The sequence below is a fragment of the Diabrotica undecimpunctata genome, chromosome 9 (genome assembly GCF_040954645.1).
Source record: "Diabrotica undecimpunctata isolate CICGRU chromosome 9, icDiaUnde3, whole genome shotgun sequence".
NCBI lineage: Eukaryota > Metazoa > Arthropoda > Insecta > Coleoptera > Chrysomelidae > Diabrotica > Diabrotica undecimpunctata.
Genome location: NC_092811.1, coordinates 63258685 through 63281774, shown reverse-complemented (window position 1 = coordinate 63281774; position 23090 = coordinate 63258685). Strand labels below are relative to the sequence as shown.

The following is a 23090-nucleotide window of genomic DNA, read 5'->3' as shown; positions in this document are numbered from 1 at the left end:
CTTTCTAGAGGTATTAACCAGAAACTATGCTGTAAATCAATTTTAGTGAAAAATGACATTCCTGTAATTCTTCCTAATATTCCATCTATACTCATTGGTGCTTCAAATTGCTTTTCAGTAATCTTGTTAATATTCCTTGCATCCAAACATAACCTGATTTCACCTGATCTTTTTCGTACTACTACTATGGGGTTAATAAAACGTGTGTCTGCCTTCTCAATGATCCCATCTTCTAACATATTATTAATTGTTTTGTTTACTTCTTCTCTGTATTTATATGGTATTGGGTATGATTTTGTTTTAAAATCTTTTTCTTCTTTAACTTTTATACTATGGATATAATTTTGTGCAATTCTATTTTCTTTATTGACAAGTCCCTTGTGTTGCTGCAATATGGAAATGACTATTGATTTATATTCTTCAGGGCAATTTAAAACTTTCATCATATCTTCTTCTTTACAAATAAAATTATTCTTCATTATGTACTCATTATTCCTTGCTTCCAATTTTACGCACTCCGCCTCGTAGGCATCCATCTGCTTAAAATTTCCATTCCTTAAATATTCACTACAATAATTATTCTTTACATTCTTTTGGGACATTTCCCTATCATCAAAATACATTTCTTCTTCATAAACATCATTATTTTCTTTTAATAATATCCTATCAACTCTTATTCCTTCTTCTACCTCATCTTTCTGCATAAATTTAATTATTTGCCCTTCCAAAGTTACCATTTTTTCTTCAAAATCTATCTTTACTTTCTTCTTTTCCAATTCATCATTTCCCATTAATATATCAACACATAAATCCTTGACAATAAATCCTTGCATATTAATTTCTTTATTAAGAATATTAATTTTAAAATTGGCTAGTTTATCAATTTCACCCAACTTCTTATTATTTGCACCAATAATTTTAATTTTTGGAATCTTTATTATATCTGATAGTTTTAATGTATTAAAAATAAAATTCTCCGAGACTAAAGTACTTTCTGAACCAGTATGTATCATAATCTTAATCATTTTATTTTTGGCCAAAGCATTTATATAAATTAAATTAATAGATTCAATAATTTTATCTTCATCTAAAGAAATAAATTCAGAAGGTTTTTCATAATAGCAATGGCCTAACTTGTAATTCAGAAAGTTTACTGCACAAAATTTTGATTATTAGAATTGTCAGATTGTATCTGACCACTTGAATCTGATGTCCTATGTCTTTCCCTACTATGACTTCTACTCACATTTTCTTGCCTTGTACTATTTCGTTCCCTGTCTTCGCAGCTTCTATTCCTTCGAACACAATTTACCTGTCTGTTATAGTTAGGTCGCTCTGTATTTCTTCTATTGTTAAAATCTTGTCTATTATTATTAGTACTGTTATTAAAATGTTGTCTATTATAACTAGTATTGTTATTAAAATTCTGTCTATTTTGATTACTGTTATTATTATTAAAATTTTGTAAATTATTACCATATCTATAATTATTGTTATATGATTGTCTGTATTGTTGATTATCATTTTTATTATATTGAAAGTTATTATTGTTTTTTCTGTTGTTATTATTACTTGTCATATTGCCTCTTTGTATTCTTTGAATAAAATCAATAAAACTATCTATTGTTTGAATATTTTGTACAGTTACGGTTTGCACAACATCAGCATCAAAATGTCTAGATACATTTAAGACTGTTTCATCCTCTCTAAGTGGTGGTTCTAAATATTTTGCAACTGTTATCAATTTCAATGCATAATCTACCATATTTGATTTTAAATTTTGATTATACTTTCCAAAATATAGAATTTCTCTAAACTTGGCTTGCTCTAATTCACCCCAATAATAATTTAAAAATTTATTTTCAAATGTTTGAAAATTATCTAAATCATTCTCAATACTAGCAAACCAAGTTGCTGCATTGTCATTTAATGTCATTCTAATATAATCTTTAATATCATTAATATTATTCACAAATCTTAATTTATGTTTTAAACTATTTATGTATACTCTAGGATGCAAATTTTTTATATTACCAGAGAATTTAATCCCAGTCTCATTTGTTAAATTTAAGTAAGGTCTCCCTATGTCTCTCATTTGTGAAATATCATCTATTCTCTGTTCCACATTTCTTATTTGATTACTATTTATTTGGATATTTTGTTGTATATCGTCTAATTTTTCTTCTGTGTTTCTCCTGTCTTCGTTAATTTTTACTTCTAAGTTACATTTCTGTAACTCTATTTTCTGTTCTATATCTATTTTATTATCTTGAATAATCCTCTTTACTTCTGTCCTCTCATTGTCTATCCTTTTCTTGTAGTCATTCCGTATACTTTTTATTTCATTTGCTACTTTTTTCTCTGCAGCTTCAAGTTTTTTATCCATTTGTTTTTCCATTTGTTTTACAATTTTATTATTATTATCTTCTATTTTCTTTTCTAATTTTCTATAATTCTCTTCCAATTTCTGTTCCATTTTTTTCATGTCTTCTTTGACTTCTTGTGAATTCTGTTCCATTTTTTGTTCTATTTTTTTCATGTCTTCTTTGACTTCTTTTGAATTCTCTTCCAATTTTTTTATGTCTTCTTTGACTTCTTTTGAATTCTCTTCCAATTTTTTTATGTCTTCTTTGATTTCTTTTGAATTCTCTTCTATTGTCTTGTTCATCTGCATCATTAATGACATCAAAGCTGCCATATTGACATTTTCCTCTCTTTCTGGATTCATTTCTGCAGTATCTTGTGGAACTTGAACTAAACTCTCCTCTTGTATAGGTTGTGTTTCTACTTCCACATCTTCTTCATTCTTTTTGCTTCTTGTACCTTTCTTTCCTTGAGACATTTTGAGACTTTACTTGTTCAAATATAATTAATAATAAAATCTATTATTTTTCCTTTCTACTGATAATTAATTTAATTATATGAGAGCACTTATCTTCCCAAACTAATTCTTTTAAATAGAGAGCCCCACGTTGGGCGCCAAATTGTTATGATGTGTTTTTTGTTTGAATGATGAGCAATGAGTATTTTTAATAATATAATATATAGGGTTTTTATCGCGGTTCTCAAAGAATTAGCTTGTAAGTACTTTTTTAAATTATCTTTATTATAACTATTATGAAACACACATATATATCTAACCTAGTCAATGTAAATTTAAAATAAACTATCTTTAAATTGATATTCTTATAAAACTAATTAAATTCTATAGACAATCTAAAATTTAAACAAACTATCTTCAAAATTGAAATTGTTATGACACTAACTAAATTATATTAACAAAATTTTGTACCTTTCTTTCACTGAATGCCTAAATGAACTATTTTCCACTAAGTATATAGATTCTAATCACCACTGAATGTCTTCGTACTTCAGTTATCCTTGTTTTTTGTGAAATTACTTTTTTCAATTATCAGCTTCTACCAATTTAAGATATATTTTTCTTCACCAGCATCTATACACCACCAACCAAACCAGCAAACAGCATTTATATTTATTCTTCTTTTCAATATACCAATATCCAATTATTATAAGTTGATTTATACTAATCTCCAACCATAATATAATTTAATTTCTTCCAATATACCTTTTTTTATCTTCAATAATTATTTGTGTATAATTATAAATGTGCATTAAATTATATGCATAATTTTTAATCTTCATTTAACTCACTATATTAAACAATTTGACTATTTGTACCTGATTCACTGACTCCAACTAACTTTATATTTCTTACTAAACTTTTCTGACTGACTTCTTGAAAATTCTCAACAATTTACTTCACTATTCACTAACTAAATGTGTCTAGGTACTAACTTTCATAATAAACTGGGCTGACTTCTGACTAAAAACTTCTAAAAACTGCCATAAACTGCCATCTTGAATCCAAATCACGGGTATTTATATGTTTTTGGATTTTCTAGAACTATCTCGTAAGATATCATGTTCCAATTTGTTCTATCAAATACTTGTCTGAATTTTCTGGAACAAACCATTTCGCAAACATGGCCATCTCCGGAGATCCAGAGAATTCCATTCTTTTCTATTAATAATTTTGTTTACATTTAGGCTTTTCAGATCAGAATATATAATTAAATTAGTAACTTAACATTCTAATTTAATAAAATACACATTTCAAACAATATATTATTATAACCCACTTATATTCGTAAATATTCTTAAACGTCATTTCAGAGTATAAATATCTGTCAATCTCCGAGAGTATTTTTGGTTGCCTAAGCACATGGCTCACTTATATATATTTACAATATTAAAATACAACTTTTTTACAATTATTATATGCTAATTTATTAAAAATGCCCTCACATAAATATATTTTTATTAAATTCTCTAGTATATAATTTATTTAAAACAACCAAATATCTAATATTATGTAGTATATAACTTATAAATTATTTTCTATAAACCCTAATCGTATCAATATATATATATATATATATATATATATATATATATATATATATATATATATATATGTTTGTTTTGAGGTTTCCGCGGGAGCTATATGTGCTGTCACTATTTTTCCGGGTTTGACTCCGCGTTGTAAAATGCTGGTTTTCTTGAAAACCATTGTTTTGGCGACGTTTCGGCAAGGTCTCACTTGCCATTCTCAAGCCTGGTGGATCTACTTCTCGTCGTTACTCGATTAGTACTGGTCGACTGGGCATTTCGGCGCTCGTTTAAATACTCTCTCGGCGGCGCGCGGGCTCTTGTGATTGGTCCTGCCTGTGTGCAAGTGGACGGGGCCTTGTCTGGCGGTCTCGCTGTTTGTTTTTTCTGTGCGTTAACTGAAGTTGAAGAATTCTTTAGGACGGTTCTTTGCAGAGCTGGTTTCTATGTTGTTGGAAGTCTTTGGGCATCATCTCGAGTGTTTAGGTTATTTGCATATTTTTCTATTTCTATGGCTTCCCTGATTATTCGCTTGGTTTTGTGTTCGATGTTCGCTAGCATTGTTGTCTGTTCTAGATCGATTGTGTGTCCTGTTGTTAGGGCATGTTGTGCAAGGGAAGATGTCTTTTCTTGCTTTGCAATAGCGTTTCGATGTTCTTCTCGTCTTACTTGAATTCTTCGATTAGTCTGTCCGATGTAGGATTTGTCGCAGTGTCCACAGGGAATCTTGTACACTCCTTGGTTTTCTAGTGGGATTTTGGTTTTTGCGGAGTTAAGCATATTAGAAATTTTCTTATCCGTGTTGAATATTGTCTCTATTTTATGTTTTCTTAGGACTCTACTGATTTTTTCCGTAGTGCCCTTCACGTACGGTAAAATCGTCTTAGCAATAGGTTTTTCTTTTTCTTCTGTTGATTCTTTGCTTTTTCCTCCTTGTGATTTTTGTGCCTTTTCAATTGTGTACGTGGTGAAGCCATTTTTTCTTAATGCTGTTTTGACCGTTTTCATTTCTTTGTTCCTGTGTTCTTCATCTGTTAATCTTTCTGATCTTATAGTCAGGGTTTTGATGACTGACTGCAGTTGTGCAGGATGGTGGTGTGAGTCAGCGTGTAGATATCTGTCAGTGTGTGTTGGTTTTCTGTATACCGTGTATCCTAAAGTTCCATCTGTTTTCTTTATTATTAAAACATCAAAAAACGGTAGCTGTTGGTCTTTCTCTAGTTCCATAGTAAACTGAATTTTGGGGTGGATGGTATTAATGTGATTTAGGAATGTATTTAGTTTTTCTTCCCCATGTGTCCAGATAATGAAGGTGTCGTCCACGTATCTCAACCATAGTTTCGGTTTATACTCTGCCGTTGTTATTGCTCGTATTTCTATTTCTTGCATAAACAGATTTGCTATCACCGGTGACAGTGGTGAACCCATGGGTGCTCCCTCGACTTGTTTGTACCTTTGGTCTTTGTATATGAAATATGTGTTGTTCAGGCAGTGTCTCGTTAGGTTTACTGTATCCGGTGGTATTGGGTATTTTTTTCCTATAATCTCTAACGATTCTTCTACTGGGACGTTAGTAAACAGTGACACCACGTCAAAACTCACTAGCAAATGTCCCGGGTCAAGAGTCACGTCCTTTATACGCTCGATGAAGTGGCCTGCGTTCTTGACGTAAGAATCCGCTTCCTCTGCGTACGGTTGTAACTGATTGGCTAAGAACTTTGCGAGCGGCTGTGCAAGTTGCTGCGGCATATATATATATATATATATATATATATATATATATATATATATATATATATATATATATATATATATATATATATATCTACGGCATAAAGTGGACTCCGCCCATGTTAAAATTCAGGTTCAATTGAGCTCCGTGGTCAAGTGGATACCGATATACGGAGCTCACTTGACCATTCCATAATATTGGTTCTGTCGATTCATCAACATGTAGAGTTTAATAATTTATAAAAAATTTTTGGAGCCCGTAAATACCCCTGTATCATAAATGTATATCGTTTAGTTCACGTGTATATATTATAGGGGTCGTACAGATCTTCTTCAATGTATATTTGAACCATACGTTTATCGGTTTAAGTAAGCTCTGAGAGTTTGGCAACTGTGCGATTATACCGTATATTTTCAGCATATACCCTGAACGGTTCATATGGGCTCCTTATTTTTATCTACTGTTCGTAGACAGTGTAATCTAATACGCATTACACTGAGTAACAGAGGATATCTTTACCTGGTATAACTACGTACTAAAAGGTAACTGGTTCTTTAAAAACAGGTATATAGATACAAAAGGATTTGGGCTTATTATTTAATGGAATATTCGCTTGCATAGGAAATTTTATTTTTTCTGCATTTTTAAAAATGTTGTTCTTTTATTTAATATAATTTTATTAGTTCAATGCCGAACTCGATGTTTTTTTTAATTACAGAAATTTCGTAATATATTTTGTTTACGTGAGTATGTCTTTGTACGTCTTATGTAAGCATCCGATTAATAAAAACTAATTTTATTTCATCCAATCTTCTGCGATATCTTTTATAAAGCTTTTTTATTATTTTAGTTCTGGTCTTATTTGTGTACTACATATGATATCTCGATGAACGGTTATCTCAAAATAAATATGGTTAAGAGCTACAATAGATATTTTTGTGTTAAAATTGGTAGTAGTGTGCACAAAAACAAAGAATGGTTAATTTGTCTAACAAGGTATATTCGGCGGCAGATGCATATAGTGCAAGCGTCTATGTTTTAAGGGTGGAAGGATGTGCACCTCATTTTTAGCTGACAAGCTTGCGAACAATATTATTTCTGGTCCTCAATTTACCTTTTAGTTTTAAATAATAATCTGTGACTGACCCCGTGCGATACAAACTATTTTCAAGGAATTTATAGGGAGTCTACGTTCAACAATCATGACATTATTGGATGTTCAGTTTTGTGAAAGCGTCTATGTTAGGGAAATTGAAGGAGCACACACGAGCTTTTCAGGGGTTTTGGCTGAAAATTGATTCATAGTTTATTTTTATTGTACAATAATAGGTGTATCGTCTATATAATAGAAGTCCTAGTATCTACCGGTATGGATCGTTCGTTTGTGTAAATGTTATACAGTGTAGGTGCCTTTATGCTACCCCAAGCGAGACCGTTCTTCATCTGCTATTCTTACCATTGAGTGATATAAAAAATATTCTCTTGTGTAGGCATAAACAGACAATATAAGTGAGTTTGTTATCCAAGGGGATATCATATAGTTTTTGAAAAAATATTCTGTAAGTTAAGGTGTCGTAAGCGGCATTTAGATTGAAAAATACCACCACTGATACCCGATATTTTTCGTACCCATCTTTGATTTAGTATTTGTGATGTACATTACTTTGAATAGCTGACAAACTAAAAATTTCGGCTGATAGTTTTTGTGGTCGTTGGAGTTTTTGCCAGGTTTAAGCAAGGTAACAACTTTGGCTTGTCTCTAGACTTTGGGTATCTCCTAATTTGAATACAGTTGTTCATCATCTGGATAAGCCATTGTAGTGTTTTTGGTCCAGATTTCGTAATAAGCTTTGTGCTCAGATCCTCAATGTCGGTATTTGTATTATTTTTCATTAAATATGTAGATGGTGGATCCAAGCTCAAAATCATTAAAAGGTTCTCTTAGCTGACTGGTTTTGTTCTTTCTTACTTTGAGATATTCTTTGCTTTTTTTCCGATAGAAATAGTATGTCTATATCTATAATGTGGTTTTCAGCGATCAGCTATATACCAAATACCCTAGGTTAGGCCCTATATGTGTTTCCTGTACTAGAAATTAGTCAGATTCGTCTTTAGCTCATATGTCTGATAAGTTTAAATAAAGTAAAGTTTCTTGATTTTTAGATATACCCTTAACAGTTATAGACATGTTATTAGAATAGTTGGTCCTAAAAAGGACCAATTTGACAAAATCATATATAAGGGGTGACTGAAGAATTAGCCGATTAATTAATTAATCATTACCCGGGGTATGCCCGATTGCGGTGGTCTTATTAGTACTTCAATCTTCCTAAAGGCTCGTTTTTTAAACCCCATAAGTAATGCGTAATCTTTTACTTTTTATTAAAAATTTAAATTTTACATGCCGTGTATTACTTTTTGAAGATATGTCGAATCAGATTTGTATAGTAATAATTTTAGGTTCTAAAGAACCTCTTTGTGGAAAATAAATAAGTTTGTGATATCTGTCACAACTCATATATAGATAATAAAAAAATAAACAGGTAAAATAAGTGTAAACAATCTTAACTACATACATCGGCGCCACTGTTCAGGTGATGGGTTTATCACAGATATCAGAGGTTACATTTTAATTCAATGTACTATTTACGTATCTTCAATATTAAAAAAGTAGAAAAAGACATGTTTATGCTTTTATTTTTTTAAATCTATGCTATTTTCTTTCTAGAGTTCCGTCTTTTTTAAACGACCTGTGTTCTTTTTCAATTGGGTACTTGTCCAAAGCTATGACAAATACTCTGTCCTCTGCTATTCTACATTAATATGACTGATTTATTTTATCTTTCTTGCAACTATTTTAATGGTTATCCTGTGTATCTTCTTCTTCTTCTACTTTTTCTTTTCATATAGACATAACTGTCTGTTTTTCAATGTGCCTCCAGTAAGTTGCCTTTCCATCGTTTTCGTGGTCGTCCTACTGATCGTCTTCCTATGGGTTAACCGTCTCTTGCCGTCTTTATTGTTTTATTTGTTGTCATTCGGCTTATATGATCGTTTCATTCTACTCTTCTATTTCTTAACCAGTTTTTGATGTTCTTCACCTTGCATCTACGTCGTATATCTGTACTTCCAGCTCTGTCCCATAGTGTCTTACCATCAATTTTTCTCCATCAAGTGTTTTCATCTCTGCTGTTTCATATCCTTTTTGTCCTCTCTGTGTCAGATCTTGTTTCTGCCGCGTATGTCATTATTGGTCTGATGACTGTTTTGTAAATTCTGCCTTTCGTTTCTGTTTCGATATTTTTATTTCTTCATAATGTTTCATTTATGCAGCCTGTGGCTCTGTTTGCTCTATTCACTGGGTCTTCCACTTTAGTTTCGAGCTTTCCGTAGCTAGATAATGTGATGCCTAGATATTTAAGCTCTAACACTTGTTCTATTATATGACCTTCCAGCTCCAATTAACATCTTAGTAAATTTGCTGTTGTAACCATGCATTTTGTCTCTTTTGGGCAAATTAACATATTAAATTTTCTGGCGGTTATATGAAATTGGTACAGCATACGTTGTAAATCATTTTCACTTTAAAAGAGTAGTATTGCGTCGTCTGCACAGCAGATTATTTTAATTTGTTTTTCTTCCATTTGGTATCCTTTTTTAGTTCTTATTTTTTATTATTTCATCCATAATCAGGTTGAATAATAGAGGACTCAGGTAATATTCCTGTCTTATTCCATTGTCACCTTCAATAGGGTCGGTTAGTTCTTCTTCTACTTTTACTTTTATTGTGTTGTTTTGGTATATATTTTCGATCGTTTTGATTTTTCCTAGAGGTATCTCTCTTGCGTACAATAAGGGGATAACGTTTTTTTAATTTGTGTATCTTCTGTATATCATTATTTCTTTTGTGTATTAAAAATTAAATTTTGGTTATTATTTCTTAAGATTCTCTTAACGTGTTTATTAATTGTCTTGTTTTATGTGTATCAAGATATGTGTGTCATGATAGATTGTAATGCATATTTCATTTAATGTAATTAAAGTGCTCTTTGCGTTTGCCTATTACTTTCTCACTTCCTTAGCGATAGGTCTTTTTTTCCTCATCAATAACCTTATCCTCGCTCGATACAGCTATTTTAACCCTCTATAGCCCCGTGTGTACTCAAGGTAACAAAGGAGTTTTTGATGCAGAAAACTTTTTTAAAACAATTTCCGACTCTAGTATGCCCTCTGTTAATTTCAGGCAATATTTGGTTATACATTTTAATACACTCTATGAACCTATGATGAAACCTATATGGAAATGTTTAACAGTATGTCAAATGGACATGACTGCCTTATTAGTTTGTATTTTCGATCGTGATTTATTGTTATAAATTGTGTACAATTTATATAAAAATACATACAGAGGCATTATATCAGCATTTAGATATTGATTACCGTTGACATTTGTTTATTTTATTGTGTTGTTTCAGTACTGTGATAAAAAACAGGTATGTTGCTTTGAATCCACACTTTACCATATTATTTTAAATTATTTCTTTAAGATGGATACAAAAACGTTCTACGGGAAAAGCAGTAAATATCCGAGGAATCCAAAGACTCTGACTTTGATAGTGATAATAAGAAAGTAATAATAAATTTTCCAGGTACCCAGATATTAATCGATCCAGAATCAAATAAAATGGAAAATGAAGACGATTTGTACGAAACAAATTTAGACCAGGATACCAATTTAGATTTAGACTAAGATGAAGATGAGGGCGATACCGATAAAACTGAAAAACACACTGAACAAAATGTGCTCAAAAGGTCAAAAATGATCGTAAAAAACATTCAGTGGAAGAGTGGTTCTCGAACAGTATATCCAATTCCAGAATGGAAAGGTAATTTACCAACATGCAAATTATTAGAACCGGAATCCCCTCTACATTATTTTAAAAAGATGATATCTACCAATATGCTGGAAAACATAGTAGAACAAAGTAATTTGTATGCACTGCAAAAGAATATAAATAAACCATTGAATATGACACTAGCAGAATTAAACCAATTTATTGGATCTGTTCTACTGATGTCAATATATGGCTTGCCAAGGACAAGATCATTTTGGCAGAAGGAAACACGTATTGCTCAAATAGTCGATACTATATCTAGGAATCGCTGGGAAGAAATAAAAACTAAAATGCATTTCAATAATAACGAAAATATGGTCAACAATAATGATAAGTTATACAAAATTAGACCATTCATCAACGGTCTATTTTAAAATTTTCAAAGTATTCCAATGAGTGAAAAATTGTGTATTGATGAACAAATTATACCATTCAAAGAGGCACATTCTTTAAAACAATATATGAAGAACAAACCCAAAAAATGGGGATACAAGGCATTTGTTTTGTGTGATAGCAATGATATTGTTTATAACTGGGAATTATATACAGGAGCCGTTAAAGATCCCCTTCATTTACCTAATGTAGACACCAGCGGTAATGTAGTAATAAGATTGTGTGAGATAATCAAACCAAACAAATACTATAAAAATCATGAATGTGTTGCTTGTGTGAGTCCATTTCAAAAGGTGAAAGAAATAATAAGTTAGACTTACTCACAATCAATTTAATTTAACTAATCGGACGACCGGTTTCGCTTTCTATAATATGCAAAGCATCATCAGGTCACGATACAAATACTTTGTATCGTGACCTGATGATGCTTTGCATATTATAGAAAGCGAAACCGGTCGTCCGGTTAGTTAAATTAAATTGATTGTGAGTAAGTCTAACTTATTATTTCTTTCACCTTTTTAAATACTATAAAGTATATTTTGACAACTGGTTCAATGGCATTCAGTTGCAGATTGAAATGGAAAAACGTGGACTGCAATGTTTGGGAACTGTTCTTCCAAACAGATTGCCTTATTGCCATTTTTCTGATGACAAGAATATGAAGAAACAGGGCAGAGGTACTGTAGAAGAAAAGCACGCTACAGTAGATGGCATAAGACAAACAGCGTTAAAGTGGTACGATAATAAACCGGTTCATTTGCTTAGTACATTTGTTGGTTCTAAGCCTACTTCGTTAGTCAAGAGGTGGGATAAGAAACAAAAATCAAGAATTATTGTATGCTGTCCAAATTCAGTACAATTTTATAATAAATTTATTGGAGGTGTCGATCTTATGGATTCACTAATTGCTCTTTACCGAACAGACATAAGATCTAAAAAGTGGTATCTAAAAATATTTTTTCACCTTCTGGATTTAGCTGTTGTTAACAGCTAGTTGTTGCATCGTCGTGATTGCGATTACTTTGAAATTAAAAAGAAAAACCAGTACGCTACATAAGTCCCACTTATGTAGCGTACTGTTAGCAAGCAATGATCAGATCAAAAACAAAGGACGTCCCAGGCTCAGTGAAATTGAGAACGAAATTGTAAAAAAACAGAGGAGAGGATCTACTGCTATTGTACTACCAAAGGAAGTTAGGCTTGACCAAACCTTCCACTGGCCAGTAATTTCTGAAAAAAAGGAAAGATGCAAAAAACCAGGATGTTGTAATACTTCTAAAGTAATGTGCGATAAATGTAAAGTTGCTTTATGTTTTACAACTAACTACAAATATTTGTTTTTTTGAATGACATAATAAATAAGTATATAACTTAATTCGTTAGTTTTTGCTAAACACTCCCAAAACTCTCCCCAAACGAAATTTAAAAAATCTAAAAAAATTACTAGTTGTTGTAAATGGATATTTGAGCACATATACAAATTAAAACATTTTATAAACAAACAAGTTTACAAAAAAGTCGGGCAATAGAGGGCTAAGATATTTATATTTCACTATATGCTCTATCATTTGGTTTTCATTTATAATTTGCACCTATGACGAAATTTATAATATCTAAGATCTGGTACACTTTTCTTAGAACCTAGTATATAAAAAAATAAATATTTGTCTGTCAACAAATTTCTTTATAAAAGTACGAGGCACTATTCTCATGCTGTGAGCTTTGCTGCTCTGTTACTTTTATAACGCTTAAGCTATTTTTAATTTATTGTCAATATTTTTGAGGTGTGTTATCTTAAATGATCATTTTTAAGGTTAGTACGTTTGATTAAATGAAATTGACATTAATTTGATAGTTTCCATTTTATTAGTGCTGATGGTATATGACTAGCATCTGTTGGTACTATATATCAATTTCAACATGTGGAAGTGAGAGCACTCTCTTGTTAGTAATTTCAGCGTAAATTTTGACGAAACCAGAAATAACCCATATTATTCTCCCCGTGTGATCTTAGTATTTCCGTTGATTAAATAGTATAGGGTATCCAATATCAATATCTAATGTTGATTTTTAAATGCACACTTTAGATACTCTGTTTTTGTTTACCTTATTTTTAGACCTTTTTGCTCAAGCGCCCATCTCCATTGTCTCAATCATTAATTCAATTATCTCTCCTTATCTCTTACTAAAACCACATCGTTAGCATACATAAGGCACCAAGGGATATCTCCTTAACATGTTTTCGTCAATTTTTCCAACACTAATTAGAAGAAATAAGGGATTAGCACTGACCCCTGATGCAATACTATTCTCAAATGAAATTTATCAGTCTTACCCTCACTTGTTCTAACATTAGTTTTCCATTACTTGCCTTATGATAAAAATTGCATCCGTTGTTAATATGCCTTGCATGAATTTAAACTGATTTCCTAATATTTCTGTTTCTTCCTCTATCCTACTATCAATTATTCTCTCCCACAGTTTCATGGTGTGACAGAGTAGTTTTAGGGCTCTATAGTTTGTACAGAGTTTAACATCTACTTTGTTTTTGTATACAGGTACTAAAATGCTACTTCTCCATTCATCCGGTATTCGCCTTACTTTCAAAATTCTATTAAATAGTCCTGTTAGCCAACTTGTTCCTGATTTTCCTAATGCTGATCATATATATCCAGGGATGCCATCAGGACCTATGCCTTTTCTTTTTTCATCTTATGTAGCTCTTGAATTACTTCCGCGGTCGTCATTTTCGGCACCATTGCTATTACTGTCTCTGTTGCCTCTATAGATGCTTTCTCAAACTCTTAGTTTAATTGGTCGTTAAAGAACTCCTTGTAGCTATTTTTTAGATCCTTTCCTTGCATAAATAGTTTAATGTATTTATCTCGTATACATTTAATCTGATTAAAATCTTTGGTTTTCTTTGCTCCACTTTTAACAATTTTGTATATGTTTTTTTCTTAGTACTCAGTTCATTGTACAGCTTTTCATGCGCTGCTACCTTAGATTGTGCTACCGCACATTTGCTTCCTCTTTATCTATTTGATACTTTTGATAATCTTATTCTGATATTTTTTCTTGTCCCTCCTTATATAATCTTCTCTTGTCTTTTATATTGTCTTAAACATCGTCTGACTATCTATATTTACCAATTTTTAAGTCAATTTTCTGAGATTTTTTCAAGTATTTTAGTTACACCCTCTTTAATAATTTTTGACACATTTCTCCAAATTTCATTATGACCTTTTTCCATATTCCAACACATTCTTTTTTTTATTTTTGTTCTAAATTGAACTACTTTGTCGCTTGTTAACGTCAATTAATTGTTTTTGTGACTCTCCTCGATATTTTGGTTTTATTTCATACTTTACTTGTATATCTAGTACCAGCACTTTATGCTGTTGGCTTACAGTTTCACTAATTATTACTTTAGAGTCTTTACATAAGGGATTGGCTTACGATCCATATTTGGAATTGATTTTGTCTGCTTTTAAATTGGATAAGTTGGCTTTCTTTTTTCTAAAAGCATGTACTAACAGTGGACTAGGTATGGCCACTGTTAGTACATGCTACTGCTAATTCCAGCATATTATCTGCCATATTATTTGCTGCTAATAGCATTCTAATATTTCATCTATAGATTAAATCCGTATAACAAATAGATATTTTTCACTTTCTCGGAGTAATAATATTCTAACATACAAAATCCTATTAAATTGCCAAAACCTTCCTTGCATATTTTATTCACTTATAAGGGACAGCAGCAATATTAGTACCATAATAAGGGTATAGTCCTGGACTGGCTAATCGTTGGATAATAGGAAGCATGAGTGTAGCAGTTTTAATGTTTTCGGGACTGCTACCTGGTATGGGGGAGCAGAGATATCAGTACCAAGTTATTGCATATATGAATTGTTGCTTGAACTTTATTATTATTAAACAGCACTATATAAACAGCACTATATTCTATAACACAAGAAACACTGTTATAAAACAGTCGAATAATATACAGATTCTCAATTCAAATATTCAAAAAATTAAAGAACAGCTTACTAAAATAGAAATCGCCTATTTAAAATGCAATCCATTAATGGCCCAAAGTACCAAGCACTTCTAGCATATGGTAATGATATTGATCTCATAAGAAACTCTCTCCCGTCTGCGACATCTTCAACAAAGTGAAGAGAACACGAAAAATGTTTTACTTAAAATCAACAAAATGAAAAACAAATACAAGCGAATCAACAGAAGAGAGCAATTCAATCTAGATTGTGAATAAAACAAGTGATGTTTTCATCTAAGAGGACGTCATAGAATTTTTGGAGAAATTTTCTCTAATTTAATATGTCGTAAGCGGCATTTCGATTGACAAATACTACCCCTAATACCTGATATCTTTCGTACCCGTTGTTGATTTTTGCAACAACGGGTACGTTATTACATACTTTATAAGTATTACGAATAAAAATAAATAAGCAAGAAGAATGTAAGTGTACTATATTTAAACCAAGTGACAGAAAAAAGAATATTATACATACATGTACTTCTAAATTAAAAATTATATGCCTGACAACGCAAGATACAAAAAACAATGATTTAACATTGAAAACAATGATAGCTTGCACAAGCGACAAAGTATTTAAAACGATAAGGCCGAACATATTATATGTAATTGTAATAGATATGTTGGCTAAAATTATACCATAAGACACCGAAATATTATATCTATGTGTTTATGTGTATCTAAAGTATAGTAGTATATTGAATTCCCTACATTAAAAAATCGAAATATTTAAATTAGACAGTAAAAAATTATAATTTTAAGATTGATTTATAAATTATTATAATTTAAATTTTACTGCTTGATGAAACAAATATTGTAAGTCATACACTATAGCAATCGAAACATCGGAAAGTACATTTATAATATAATAAATATTTCAGTGCCAATGTATTAAAAAAAATTCTAGTACATAAAAATGGACACTTGCCTATTCAAAGTTTATAATAGACACTAATTTCAGTTTATCTATAATTAAAGCAAGTAATCTAAATTATAATTATTAAAATATTTAACTACATTAACCAAGTACGTATTTGTGAAATTTCTCGATGACTAAATTGATTGATATTTAAATAAATTTGAAGTTCCAAAACGTACCTGCTGTAAAATTTAAAAATCTACGACTAATCAAATTATTGGCAACATCGGAGGAGTTTAGTTGGGTACGCAAAGAAATGTATACGGATCCCAAAAGTGTTTTAACCTATTACAGAGTCCACTTAATCCGACGTGTTGGTCGGAGTCCACATAAAGCGCTACCCAGATAATAATATACACGGTGTATATTCGCCTGGAGTTAGTATAATACCGTTTTAGTACGGAGCTCTCATTAACCGCTAGATCTATCTATATATATATATATATATATATATATATATATATATATATATATATATATATATATATATATACATCCCACCATCAATCAGAAGTCCTTATAAAAAACGAGAGTTGGACGTCCGAGTCCCTGTATATTAAAATTATGTTTCACTTTTCTATCAAAATGACGACCGTTCGTTCTACTAACAATAGTACGCCCTATTGATATACATTTAGTTTAGTTTTACGATTATCGGAAGTCCTTAGTGAATATTTGTTTACATTCTCAGACCAATCTGAACTCCAACAGTGTTGTCGAGTATTGTATTACGATCTGAGAGTATTTATATCCGGTTTAAGTTCTTTTTGAACAAGATAAAAATTTTACAATTATTGATTGATTGATTGAGTTCGTTGTAAAGTCTAAAAGAGTATTTATACAGACATCTAAATTTAAAAGGGTTACTTTTTATCTAAAATAAGTTTTTATAATTCATACTTGACATTTATGTGATCATATTTTTTTACCATTAAATATAAAAACTTTTTTATTACTACAATTGAGTCTTAATAATCCGACATGGGACCGAAGAAATATCGGATTGCCGGAAATGTCTGGAATACGAAAATTTTTGACAATTTTCCAATTTTTGGCATTTTTTTGCTAGCAGTAGGCCACAAGACATTTATGTACAGTATTATATGAAAATTCTGTTAGGTTAATGTGGAAATGAAACGTGCATTTTTGTTAACAAAAATAAACAAAAATATATATATATATATATATATATATATATATATATATATATATATATATATATATATATATATATATTATATTTCTATATGTTATGCTTTTGCGTTTTTGCGTAAACAGTCTGTCATCGCTTGTTCTTGGATCTACGGGAAATGTCGGACTATCGAGCATGTCGGATCATAAAAAGTCGAATTATAGAGGGTTAACTAGTATTTCCTGTATAAGATGTGAAAAATTTGGTTTTCTATAATCTTAAATAAATTTAAAATAAAAGCACTGATGTCAGGAAAAAAATACAACTGTAGATTATGGAAGAAAAATTGTTCAAAGAGATATTAAGAAATTATAGGTACTACATTAAACGATAAAGAACAAAACAAAAGCATAAAAAAATGGAAACGTCTTAAAAATGAAATACTGACAAAGGTAGAGGAAAGTTGTGGTAAAATGAAGGTGAGAAATAATAATGTGAAAAAAATATATGGCGGACAGACAAGGTAAGTATAAAAATAAGAAACAAACACAAATGAAAAAAATGCTAAAACCCTGAATATTATGAAGTACCTATACAAAAAAAGCGAAAATAACTGAAAATAGCAATAAAAAACAAAACAAAAATCATGGGAGACTTTTAGTCTGAATATGTAGAGAATATCAAAAATTAATCTCTAGCTTAAACAAATAAAACAGAAAGGAAATATACGATGATAAACGCAAAAGAAAAAATTGGAAAAATAATAAGAGAAAAATAAAAAATAATAGAACGATGGAAAAAGTATTTCGACGAGCTAACATACACAGACATACCAGAATAAGAGGAGGAAGAAATTACAAAATAAGAAAAAATCATGGTACTCATAAAAGAATATTAAACAGAAGACTCAATAAAAAGAGTAAAATATCAAATTATCAGGTACCTAAAGATAACATCACTGCGGATGTGATAAAATACGCAGGAAGAAAAGGACATTTAGAAATTTTAGAATAGCTGAATTAATCTATGAAATAATGAAAAAGACAAAAGTACCAATAGGCAGGAAACAGCCATAATACCACCAATATTCTACTACTGCCCTGTTAAGTGTTCTAGCTGTAAGATAGGCAAATCAGAGAAGCGAGTGAGAAACTAGTTATCAAGAATAACGACAAACACATATGTTTCGTAGATCTGGAGAATGTATTTGACAGAATACGAAGAGAAGACATATGAAAAGAGGAGTAGACAAAAATTGAGCAAAAGTATTAAAATATATGTATTGTACAAAATTAATGCCAATATCGTAAAAACCTAAGGAATTTATTATAAGGCAAGAAGTCAAGCAGGGGTGTGTATTAATCTACTATTTTCACTAGTATTGAATGAGGAAATAAAAAATTGAATATCTGAAAACAAACACAACTGACTGAACTAATGTTTGCAGATGACATGGCATTGTTGGCAAACATCAAGGAATATGAAAATTGACACTACAAAACCAAAACTCTGATTATTGCTAGTACGAAAAATAATAAAATAAGATTGGATGGGAAACAAATATCTGGGATCAATCATAGACGAAAACGCTTAATTGGATAGAAAAATAAATGAAAAAATGAGAAAGACTGGAAACAAATGCATGGGAAAAAAATGCATGCGTGTACAAAAAGTCGCCGACAGTTTTGCGAACGCACTTAATGAAAACAGTATCGCTAGAGATAAATACAACTTCGAACGAGTGGGCACATGACAGATGAAATCAAAATTATTAGACAGAAGGGCCATCATGATTAATAACAGAACATGAATTAGACCTGTAGCAACCTATGGATGTGTGTGAGACCTGGTTAATGACAAAAAAAGATGAAGAACATCTTGAGATATTTTATATAAAGATATTAAAAAAAGTATATGGACCAGTACAAGAGGATGGCACTTGGAGGATCAGAAGAACGTTGAGATCAATGAAATAAACGAAAGGCATGATATTGTACGATTTAAAATCAGACGTAGGTATGGCGGTGTAATGTCCAAAGATTAAAAGACTCAAAATCAACAAAGAAAATTTTACAATGGAAACCACCAGAAAGGCGAAAGAGAGGGGAAGACCCAGAATGAGATGGTTGGATACCGTGGAAGACGATCTGAAAACCATGAACATAATACTTACAATGGAGAAGTAAGACGCAGCGCGAGAGAAGTCTAAATGGAGTGAAATAGTCAAACAGGCAAAGACCCATCCAGAGTTATAATGCAATAAGAAGAAGAAGAAGAACCTATACTAAAGTTGTGTACAATTAAATAAAGAAAATCAATTTTAAATTTTATGTCTACTGGAGCTACAATAAATTATGAAATGAAAAAATAGCTCGTAGGTATTTATGTATAAAAATTTGATTTAAAAGCTTTTTAAACAAAAAAAAATTACGTGTGAATACAAGCTTTTTTTATTTCATAAATTGCGTGTACGCAAATATTTATTTTGCGTTGTCATAATAAATTATATCACGATTACTTCAATTTACTTTAATTGTATATAATTATAAGAACCTACTTCTCTGTATAATTGTTCCACACTGGAATCCCCGGACGAAGTTACGCTACGATCTTGTAAACTATCTTCCATTTCTTTCACTGGTGAATTGTTTCTTCCGTCATTCAAAACATCTTTTATAGGAGATAGTGATTTATTACAGAACCAGTTGCTTTTTTTCAAGTTTCTGCCATTGGTTGAAGTACAGTGATACTGTAAATATTTATTTTATTAGAACTTACAAAACATCTGAAATATTACAACTTACATATTCAGCTGTAAATAACCTTCCGATCATATTGTATCTCAATAACTAAAAAATATTATACCTAACAGCATATTTGCAATAAACCAGTCACTTACCTTGTTGCCAGTTTTTTGGACGGCCGATTGTCGATGAAATGGGGAGAAGTAAGTATATTATGTTAACATAACGATATGTATATTTTAAAATGATAGTGGCGCACTCAAAAGATATTTTATTGAACTAATAGTATACGTATAATACCATGAAAATTTCATTTTGGCGTCAATATCAGAGCCACCTAAAATTTATTTAACATGTTTGTGTATGTCAGGAAAGTCGAATTATAATATGGATTACAATCGGACGTCCGATTGTTGCTGGACGTCGAGTTGTCGGTATATTGGTAATGTATGGACTTCCAATTGTTAGACGGATGTATATATATATATATATATATATATATATATATATATATATATATATATATATATATATATATATATATATATATATATATATTAAAATGAGACAAGTTAACAATAATTAAAATTTTAAAAACTTATAGACAATAAAAAAAAACGTTAAGAAACTAAGTACTTTAAGTACTAAATATACAGTAACAGGTAAGAAGTTATTTATTAGAGCAAATTGTATTAAAAAAAAGGAGCTGCTCTAAATTTTTTGGGTCCTAAACGTGTTCTGCGATCATTTATGATATTCTCAGCTTTAGAAAATAAGCGTTCGCATGGTACACTTGTTGCGAGTGCACAACACTTCTGTCTAAATAACTTTGAAAGAAATGGATAGTTGTAACAATTTTCTTTCCACCAATTAAGTGGATTAACAGTTTTTGGTAACACAGTATCTTCCAAATACCTTTGGACTTCCATTATGGCTCGCGTCCTGGCGTTTGAAGATATGCTGTCTGACTGTCCAGATAAATTTTCAGTTAGGTAGTTCCAAATGAATAGAGCAGGTGAATTTAATTGGTTACTTTGATTATTTGAAATTGTAGTTGATTTTACAGATTGCTGTTGACTTGTAATATTTTTTAGTTTATTAATATTTTTTTTACCTTTTCTACTGCATCGGCGTTCTTAAAAGCAAATGTTTTAAATCGCGGGTCCAAAATAGTGCACAATGCTAATGTGTTACTATATTCAACATTTAATAATCTACTCCTCAAACCTTGAAGACTTTGCAAAACACTTTTCGAAAGTACATTATAGTTTTCTTATTGTAACTTTCCACACACATTAAGTAATCCTCGAGTTAAAAGAATCACCACCGAGGCAAAAATGTATGATTCCCCACTCATTGAAGTTGTTGCTTCTTCAAAGTGACACAAAATTTCACACAACTCCTTGATTATTTGCCATTCTTCTGTCGTTAAAATTGGAAAGTTTTCATTTACAATTCCTACAGTTGCTCGAACACAATTTTGTAATTCAACAAATCTGTTTAACATAAAATATGTTGAGTTCCGTCTAGTAGAAACATCTTGTATTAATTTTTTGGTCTCTTCAATACCAGATTGTATTTGATATTGAATAAGTTTAGAACTAGACAGTGAGCTTCTTTTAAAATGAGAGACAGATTGACACATCTGTATTGCTATCAACAGGCATTTGGAACTAATGTTCCAAATTTGTTCAAGGGTTAGTTCGCTCCCCGGGGCAACAATAAACGTAGCCATGATAAAAAATATTTTATTGTCGCACAATATGACCACTTTCACTGCACACTGAAAGTACACTGTACTGCATGTGCATCTGAAAGTACCAAAAAATACCTAACAAAAAGCAGGTACATTTTTTTCAAAAATATTTAAGAAATTTTCAACTGCTAACCATCTTTCTAGCAATTCATGTTTTGAGATTTCTGGCTTCATTTCCAAATATATCAGTTTACAAAATAATTGACAAATATATCAATTTACAAAATAATTGTAATATTTAATTTAGCTATATTTATGTGATTTACAAGAGTCATCAATGTTTAAAAATGATGGATTGATTTCATTTAATTTTTTTTTATAGCATTATTTAAAATCAATTTACTGACATTTTCCAAATAAACATTTTTAAACTCAACATCAAAAATATCAAGTGAAATACGTATTACTTCTGTAAATTCATCTGTAGGTACGCAAAGATTACCAAGTTCGTTACTATTTTGAGAAACTTTATAAGCTTTAAAAAATAATAAAAGATCTGTCATTGAAACAAAATTAACATTTTTACGAACAAAATAATTTTCACACTTTTCACAATTAGTTTTTTTTTTGACATTTGTATGCAACATATCCGGCAAGGTACTTAACTGAATTGAGATAAAGAGAAGTTGAGGCAGCCGAAGATGCATTATTTGATACTCTTTCAAATATTGATAAACATTTTAAACTTGTTTCTGAAAGTTCCTCGTCGATGGTCAGATTTGTATCGAATGATTTACAATCAAAAACTTCATTCAACCTAGATGTACTACCTAATTCATCTTCGACAAACTCATCAACGTCCTTATAAGATATTACCGAATCATCAGAATCGCTATTACAATCTTGTACATCTGAAAACCGTGAGCATTTTTTGTTTAAAGGATCATTAGAATAAATAGTATTTTTAATATTTGCATCATGTTTTTCTGAAATTTCATTCCCTGTATCCATAAAAGCGCAAACCTCTAAATCAGTTACAGAATCAATACGTTTATTATTAAAGCTTATTTGTCCATCATTTTTTTCTTCAATATCTTCATTTAATT

General features: G+C 30.7%; 1 protein-coding gene across 1 annotated transcript; it reads right to left on the bottom strand.

The window, feature by feature from the left end:
• Positions 1 to 1784: 1784 nt before the first annotated feature.
• Positions 1785 to 4116, bottom strand: LOC140450973 (uncharacterized). Its single transcript, XM_072544674.1, has 3 exons — positions 3700 to 4116; positions 1837 to 3596; positions 1785 to 1789 (listed from the first exon to the last, which is right to left on the bottom strand). The coding sequence occupies exons 2-3, from the start codon at positions 2840 to 2842 to the stop codon at positions 1785 to 1787; spliced, it is 1011 nt and encodes a 336-aa protein (XP_072400775.1). The 5' UTR covers positions 2843 to 3596; positions 3700 to 4116.
• Positions 4117 to 23090: the final 18974 nt, after the last annotated feature.